Source organism: Augochlora pura, chromosome 7 (genome assembly GCF_028453695.1).
Source record: "Augochlora pura isolate Apur16 chromosome 7, APUR_v2.2.1, whole genome shotgun sequence".
In the NCBI taxonomy this organism is placed as follows: Eukaryota; Metazoa; Arthropoda; class Insecta; order Hymenoptera; family Halictidae; genus Augochlora; species Augochlora pura.
Window position 1 is genome coordinate 33,922,647 of NC_135778.1, and position 8,462 is coordinate 33,931,108.

Sequence of the window (8,462 nt, forward strand, 5' to 3'; positions counted from 1 at the left end):
TGCAAAAAGGAAATAGACAAAGGAAAAAGAGAGAACCGTGCCGGAGACGGTACGGAGGTGCAAGACGAGGCCGTGCGCGACGGGGAGGAGGGAAAAGTGTACGAAAATGGGTGTAGAGAAGAAAACAGAAAATTGGACAGCATGTGTGCAAGGACCAAAGAGTCAAAGAGAAAAACAGAAAACGGTGTAGGAGAGCGAAGGGGGTGAAAGTAGCGAAAGAGGGTGTGCACGGGGGTGTGTGCGAAGGGGGGGGGGGGGAGCGAAGGGTAGGGTGTGTGCGGGGGCGGAGATGCTCGTGGAACAGGAAAAGAGAACGAAAGAGAGAATGGTACGTGTGTTCGGAGGGAAAACCGACGGAGAGACCAGGTTAAGGGTGGAACAGAGAGCAAAATAGGGGTTGAGAGGGACGTGGAGGGATAGGGGGAGGGAGAGAGGGAAAGAGAGAGAGAGAGAGAGAGGAGCGAGGTACACGGATGGGTCTCCGGTTGCCATGACGACTACCGTCGCCTAAAGCTATGCTTTTATTGATTCCAAGCCACAAACAATGTACAGGAGTGAATGTTTCGCTCTGTTCTCTCTCTATCCGTCTGAATAGCGAGGTATTAACGTGCCCCGAAATGCCGATATCCGTGGGCACGTGCCCCAGAAAACCGGGGTCACTGTGGGAGTCCTTGGACTCGGACCATAGGAACTTTGCATCAAGTGTCGACAAGTTTTTCCAATTCTAAATTCAGAAAAATCCTGACCCAAAATCGAGAAATATAGCACTGCAAGTTGGATTTAACGGTTGCTGAAATGATCTCGGTGTGAAGTGCATTACCAATCATGGTTACCAGAGTTAAGGAGTGCAGAGTACAATATACTTGGAGCTAGCAGTGTAAAGAAACCAGTCTTTAATATCTTCTGAAAGTTAGAAGAGAGAGGATTTGTAGTAGTATAAAAGCTAACTCTAGGAATTAATTCTGGAATTTTTGACTCCATCACCTAGCTCAAATCAAATCTACTCTTATAGAGGCTGGAGCATAACTTTAGGGCCAGTGTCATTGTTATTAAAAATTGTAAATAACACATTTTTACCCCTTTTAGAAATTGAAACGAGATTCCAGTCTGAGAGCTAACTCCTGGATTTAGTTCTGGACTTTGAAACTTCTAAACATAATCCTGTTCTGTCAAGTCTATGACTAAAGTCTGAGACAAATACTATGGAGAATAGGAATGAGAAACAACCTATTTGTTGTGCCTTCTGAAAGTTTAAAGAGTATTTGTAGTCCTCAAGTAGCTGAGCAATTATGCCATAATTATTATGCAGAAGACATCCTCCTTTTCAGTATCAATTTTCTCAGTAATGGTCCACAATGAACTACCATTTGTTCATCAAAGTTGTATCAATAGTATTTCAAGCTTCTATTCAAAAATTCAAAAACTCAGTCATCAATATCTCTAAAAGCAACCAATAGAATGTTTCTGTAAAATCAAGGGGGTGTTTCAGTATACCAATCGAAATTTTAATAACTGTCCTATACATATACTCAAAATCTTCTCCTGCTGATCATTTTATCTAAAAACGACCAGATAAAATATTTTCATAAAACGGAAAAGATGAGGGGATAGTTCTTAACGAACTTTCTTACCTACGTCCAAAATTCAAACGCCGCATAACCCGCTCAAGAAGATATCAGAGCTTTGAGCAACTCCTCGAATACGCAAGCTCCCCGAAAAACGTCGATAAGCACGCGATTTCCCCGTTAGGTCCAAAACACCATCGGAATCACCAACGGGGAAAATTGGACCACGGTGCTAGCCCACGAGTGTCAACCATCAGCTGATTCAACTCCTAAATCAAGGTAAATTTATGCTTAATCATCGCCATTAATCATTATCATTCCAAGTGCTCAAATTTCGTTGAAATCGATGTGGAACTCGAGTTCGGCGGCTCTGCGACACTAGGTTAACCTAACCTAACTCGGAGAGGGTGCGAGGGACCTACCCCATCTCCAGATCGCGCTCCGATAGTCGCGGGCGGTGAGCTTTCGAAGACAAAGAACGCGCGCTATTTAAAAGCGCATTTGCAAACTCGGTGTCCGGTTTCGAGATATTCAATTTCTTTTGGAGAATACGCTCTTTGGGGAGTAAAAACGTTTCCTTTAGAGTACGGTGTAATTTAAAAGTATTTTTAAATGTAGAATCGCGGACAAAAGATTTTCTTCAGTTTCCAGACTAATTTAAATCGACTACGCTGCTTAAGATTAAAATGAAGCATTCGTTGTACTTAATATAGCTCATATTTTTGTACACCTTATGCTTTCCACTTTATATTTGTAGTTGGAACTTCAATGCAAAACGCAAAACAAAATAAAGTATCGTCTTTTTTAGTCTCTAGGCTAATTTAAAGTCTATGTATATTTTTGCATTTATAAGTAAAACTTCGATTAGACAATTAAACAAAATAGAATAAAATGTATTCGCGACTGAAAAATCTACATCGGTAAAAATAAGATCTGCTCTACTATAATCCGAATGGTCGATCAACATACCCAAAAAATCTGGAGCGGTCACAGATCCCCTGTAAGGCGACACAGGTACATATGGGCTCTCCCGTTGAATGGACCAAATGATATAAATTATTTATAGATTTCGACACCAACGAGAAGAAGGGGGCGAATCGAGGGTGTTCTGTTCAAGCTAGGGAGTGCATGCAGCACCCGGGGGGTCCACTTGCACCGAAAGCCCCTCGGGGCACCCTCAACATATGCATTCCCCACTCGACCACCGTAAGCCTATAGAAAATTGATTCGTAAGTACCTCGGATTCCTGTCTGTCCTCTGTTTTGTTTTTTAACACCTATCTACGATTGCTCCCTGTACACACTTCATAGTGTCGACCCTCGGCTTCCTGATTTCGGGTTACTACTGACCCATACGCTGGCTGCATTTGTCTTCTCTTCTTTCCCTTCTACTGGAAGAATCAACGCGGATAGAAAATGTTCCGTTAATTTTGTTGCTGACAAGAAATGTAACGAAACATTTGTTCACTCTTTTGCAAATGCATTGTTGAGGAGCTTTGTTTGGAATTCTTGAAAATACTTCTTGGAAGTATAGCGAAGTCGGGTAAGCGATGTGTGGCAAATTCGAAGACGGGCCCAGTGCCGTACTTCGCCCCCCGGGTCCAATCTAAATCAATGGGCTTGTGGGTAATCGCATAATAATTACTGGGACTCCCTTTACCGCCCATCTGTCGCTAGCTGAGGGGGGTGTTCAGTCCGTGGAAGTGGTAATAGGCACTGGTACGGCAACATAGTCGATGAACATGTCCCAGCAGGTCCTATTGTTACCGTGCACAGCAAGAAATATCAAGCGGTGTCATTCGACAGTCGTTGCCACCCTCTGCGTCGCCGCCTTATGTTTCACCCTAGAATTTTATTGTATAACGTTAAACATTTTGCAAAATTAGAAATATTAAACGGCTTGACATTCATTGTTTCAGATATACAAATGATAACTATAATTTTAATGGTGCTGTACGCGGGGTTTTCTAATGGGCTTCGCGGTCCTCATCATCCCCGCAGCACCGTCTCCCATCATCATTACGCTCCGCAAAAGGATGTTAAAATTACACAAGATACGAACCTCTTGCAGGACGCAACGTTAGTTTGACATTTTTTATTTTAATTAATTTTAGAAATTATATTTTTGGATTGACAATTATTGTAACCTTATAATTGTAGTCATTTGAAGGAGGACATGGGAGACGTGGCAGATCAATTGGACTTTTCAAATATGACTGAACAGGAAATAGAATTCCATTATTTCAAGTATGTTCTTACACCGACGAACGTAACTTACTTTTTAGAATTATTATTTCATAAAGCTAAAAAAACTTCATAATCAAAAAATGGTATTAGGATCAACGTTTTATTAACATTAATTTAATTAATTCCTATTACTTATAGAGTCCACGATGTCGACAACAATGCAAAATTGGATGGACTAGAAATTCTGCATGCTATTCAACACACATTTCATGAAAACAAATTATCTGAAGCTGAACAGAGAAGTTTGAGCGAAGAGACGAGACAAATATTGAAAGATGATCTACCAGATATTATTGGTATGTAAATTAAAAAAAAGATACTAAGTTGCAAATAATACTGAAAAGTAATTGTAAATTTTAAGTAAATATTTATGGATATAATATGTATCAAAAAATTGATACTAACATTTTTCTGTATATTCTAATGAAGAATTAGTAGACAGAGTGTTCAAAGAAGACGATTTGGATAATGATGGGTACCTTGGATACATTGAATACGTTCTAGGAAGACAAAGGGATCACATCGCACAAACAAAGAGGGATGACAATCTTCGAATTAGAAAATAAAATTAAAAAGAAGCAAATCCTAATCAATGATCAAAATCAACATTCTACGATCATTCAGGAGTTGCTGAATTGCTATTTTATATCAATGGAATCTATATAGTACATTAAACACTCGCCTAATTAGTCTAACTAGAACCATGAAATTCAAGTCGCAAGTAATTGCGCAATTTTTATAGTTTCAACTTATATGGCCACTGCAGGGTTAAAGAATATTTTCAACATAAATAAGCCCTGCAGCATAGACTAACAAAAATTTCTATCTAACTCAAAATATTTTTTCTCTGATAAAAAGATATATGAAATCTATTGTGACAATTTTAATATTTAATTTAATCGTACAAATTAATTAATATTTAAAATACACATGTAAGTCCGATCAGAAATTTGAGATCAAAAATCACTACAATTCATTAGACAATAATTATATATTTGTGAATCTAAGAATGAATGAAAAAAGCATTTTCTTTAAAATCAGTGATCCCAAATTTATGAACGGCTGTGTATATACCAAGATCATGCGAACATCGAGACTATGAGAAAGTTACTAATTATACTTTCGATAAAATCATAAATTTTTCAGATTTAGTTTTATACATAAAATATGAATATTTAGGCCTAAAGCACGCTAATAATTTATGGTGTCTACTTAGAAACCATAATTGCAATTTCCTATGTATTAAAGATAATTATTTTACGATAATTTACATTTTTTTTGTGACTATTAAACATTCACAAAGGATATTTATTTAATTATCCTTATAGGATAATCACTTCTTATTCTTTTACGAATATATAATATTTACACTGATTAGTGACTATAGCTATATTATTAAATAAAATTAACTACCATTGTTTATACACTTTATAGCTCTTAGTTAACTTATTTAAGGATTAAATTAATCTTGTTTACACTTATTTCTAGAAATAAATGTACAACAAACATATAAAACGTTTCGATGAATAAATCTTTTATTAAAAGCTTATGTGATAAAAACCAAAGAATACCTTCTTTTTTATTTTTTTGTCATTTTTGTAAAGACTAATCAAAATTGTATATTCAGTCTATTACACACAACGGATCGTCTGTCACCACAATGCACTTTTCCCATAGGTCTTTAGCTATTTGTATCTATCAAACAAAAAGAAATACATTTCATCGTACCATAAAACAATAACGCACAAATTCATTAAACTCACCTGGTTATCTTCGCCAGAGATTGGTAAGTCCTCGACAGAAATGTATTCCGGGTATCGCTGTATTAGCTCTTTCACTGCAGGCACAAACTCTTCTCCGACTTCCAAAAACTGTGGCTCATACTCATGGTATTCTTTCGAATTTTCAGTCGAGTAATATATCCTGAACGTGCCGTGCTCTTGGATTAATCTGGAGAAAAGAAATAATAAATATTGTATTCAATGTATGAAAAACTATAATTGTTAGAACTTGCCTAATACAATGAGATCGCAGTAATCGTATTCTAGTATCAGGCTCAATCTCAACTCGATTCTTCACACAACCATTTGCAGTCATGCGTTCGCCGTCTTGAACCACAGAGCACTCCTGCTCAACCTCTGATAAAACCGGAGGCAGAAAATCGTAAACATGGTTTTTAGCCATAAGATCTGCAGCTTTGTCAACATCAATATGATCCACCAACTTTCTAAGCAAATGCTTCACATGCTCTCTAAACTCTTCTTTGCTGCTATTTTGATTGTCAGAATGAGCAAAGCCAATGTGCCTCGTGTAATGAAACGGTAGTCCCTTTCGAAACTCGCTATCATTTTCTGCTGCAGTTTTCAACGCATCTGGGAGTAATTTCTCTAAAAAGTCAGTCCAACTATTTTTCTGATAAACGCTTAAAGTTATATGAAGACTATGGGAATCCATGGTAGTGCCCTGATGTATGGTTCCTCGTGGAAAGTATAACAAATCTCCTGCCTTCACTACCGTGTCTAATATGGGTTCTCCTATTTCCGAGTCCTCAAAATTTCTCGAGGAGTATCTTGGCAGATATTCTTTCTCATATCGTGGTTTGTATAATCTCCATCTTTTTTGACCTTCTATCTGCAATATGAAAGCTTCTATGTCATCATAATGAGGAGCAAAACCTTGGCTATTAGGAGGTGTTAGGTAAGCATTTGCTCCCACAAAGCAACCAAAGAATTCTTGAAGTGTAGCTGAAAATGGAACACAAATGTTATGCTTTGCTACAGTTTTAAAATATAATAGTTTCATTACCATTTAAAGAATGCAATTTTGGTACATATGTCTGTGGGTTCAGCATCCTAACAGAGCACCCATTCCCATAATAATCCCAAACAACACTTGGAACTGCTCTACCAATAGGATTATGTGTTTCCCTCACTCCATTCTGGTAAGAAGTGATATCAATATTTTTTGTGAATTGAATATAAGACTCTCGTAATATTTTATCCATCATTGGAGTGGACATGAGCAACTTATAATAATTGTTACAGTTCCTCTTTATATGTACTGGTGTCTGTTCCCAATTTTTTCTGTAACAATTCCAAAAACAATTCAATACTAAACAGGGATTCAAGTATTATACTGAAATATAGATTGTACTAACTCCAAAAAGTCTTCCACTTTCAATGGATGTATCATCCATTCGAACATTGAATGGCTGATGTTGAAAGGATTCTCTTGATAATCCTCGGACATTTTAACTTCTTTTGGAGGAGGTAATTCATTTACTTTCTTTACATTTCTTCTACTCCTCTGTTTTAACTGCTTTTGATTAGTGTGTTTGATTTTTGCAACGCCTGCATTTACTGTTACAGAATTCTTTAATTGCAATTTTGTTTTTGGAGCTTTTGAATTATTAATTGTCTTTCTATTTGTTTCCCTTAGTTTATAAAAGCTTTGAAGTGATTTACTTTTCTTAAGAGCAGATGGAGCAATTTTTTTAGACGTAGAGGTCTTATTTGTTTTCTGTTGAATAGCATTCACAGCTGTTTTGTTTACTTGTTGTTTCGTTACTTCCTTGGTGTCATTTCGCAAAGTCACTGTTTTCTCTTGCGAAACATGCTTCTTTTTTAATTTCTTCGATTTTGAGGTTAATTCTATGTTTTTGCGTTTCATTGCCTGTACAGCAAATGCTGATATATGTCCATGATAGTTAAGCATCTGCAAATTAATGTAAGAAAGTACTGTATTTTAGTAATAATAACTACGTTGTTGAAGTTAAAATTAATCAGAATAAAAATGTTAATTAAATACAAATGGTATTGCTTACAATTAGATTGCAAATCTTTATGTAAATATTGAATTCTTAGAAATTGGAAAGACTATGAATTGTTTTAAAATTTGATATAATAATCAAGAAAATACAAGTTTATTTAAATTTAATTTTCTTGAATCTACATTGTAACTTATGAAATATTACGTTTGTGTAATATTCGCAGTTTATTTATAACGAAATAAAATTCTATCATAGATACCGGTGTGTTTGGAGGTTAGGTTCACCTCACAAATAACAGTGAAATAATATCGTAAAAGTTTACCATGAAAATTATGGGATTATATTAAATTTTCAATGATGCACTAATAAAAAATGACGTTTCTTGATTACTATTATTATTAACAGTATCTTCAGCTTAAATTTATCATTCACACGTGCTTCGCGTCACATGTCATTTCAACATCACATCTATACACAAACATTATCTCCTAACTAAAGCTTATTCGCCGCGAAATTCAAATCGTAAATTAATAGAAAATATGATTTTATAAGGATTGAATGCTAACTGACAGACAATAAATGATATATTTAGTTTAGAATGATTAATGGGAATTAAACTTGATATATTCAAATATCAAATTGATTCCCGCGAATAGAACCGCACGTCCTACTCAACCGAAAATAATGTAACTCTCATAAATGAGAGCAATAAACATTGTAAGCAATACTCAATAATTTATATCCATATTAACAATTTTTGGAGACAGCCTGACAAGTTAATACAAAGTCATCTAACTCTCATTATATTTCCGAATTAAACGATTTCAACTACGAGAAACGACGCCACATAGCGTTAGAATAAAATAATAAACAAGGAACATC

At 35.9% G+C, this 8,462-nt stretch overlaps 2 protein-coding genes across 6 annotated transcripts; one reads left to right on the plus strand and one right to left on the minus strand.

Annotated features, from left to right (window-relative positions):
• Positions 1 to 1,730: 1,730 nt before the first annotated feature.
• Positions 1,731 to 5,281, plus strand: LOC144473315 (multiple coagulation factor deficiency protein 2 homolog). 2 transcript variants are annotated; one of them, XM_078187093.1, is made up of 5 exons: positions 1,731 to 1,844; positions 3,484 to 3,643; positions 3,725 to 3,811; positions 3,950 to 4,107; positions 4,241 to 5,280. In XM_078187093.1, the coding sequence occupies exons 2-5, from the start codon at positions 3,492 to 3,494 to the stop codon at positions 4,375 to 4,377; spliced, it is 534 nt and encodes a 177-aa protein (XP_078043219.1). In that variant the 5' UTR covers positions 1,731 to 1,844; positions 3,484 to 3,491; the 3' UTR covers positions 4,378 to 5,280. The 2 variants fall into 2 exon arrangements, with proteins under 2 accessions (XP_078043219.1, XP_078043218.1); XM_078187092.1 differs by lacking the exon at positions 1,731 to 1,844 and having other exon boundaries at positions 3,399 to 3,643; positions 4,241 to 5,281.
• On the minus strand, positions 3,274 to 8,342 carry No66 (Bifunctional lysine-specific demethylase and histidyl-hydroxylase NO66). Of its 4 annotated transcripts, XR_013494544.1 has the most exons (7): positions 7,903 to 8,312; positions 6,969 to 7,525; positions 6,617 to 6,894; positions 5,826 to 6,555; positions 5,575 to 5,761; positions 5,383 to 5,506; positions 3,274 to 3,408 (listed from the first exon to the last, which is right to left on the minus strand). XR_013494544.1 is itself a non-coding variant. In XM_078187090.1 (6 exons), the coding sequence occupies exons 2-6, from the start codon at positions 7,523 to 7,525 to the stop codon at positions 5,435 to 5,437; spliced, it is 1,824 nt and encodes a 607-aa protein (XP_078043216.1). In that variant the 5' UTR covers positions 8,333 to 8,342; the 3' UTR covers positions 5,186 to 5,434. The 4 variants fall into 4 exon arrangements, 3 of the variants coding, with proteins under 3 accessions (XP_078043216.1, XP_078043214.1, XP_078043215.1); XM_078187090.1 differs by lacking the exons at positions 3,274 to 3,408; positions 7,903 to 8,312 and adding an exon at positions 8,333 to 8,342 and having other exon boundaries at positions 5,186 to 5,506; XM_078187088.1 differs by lacking the exon at positions 3,274 to 3,408 and having other exon boundaries at positions 5,187 to 5,506.
• Positions 8,343 to 8,462: the final 120 nt, after the last annotated feature.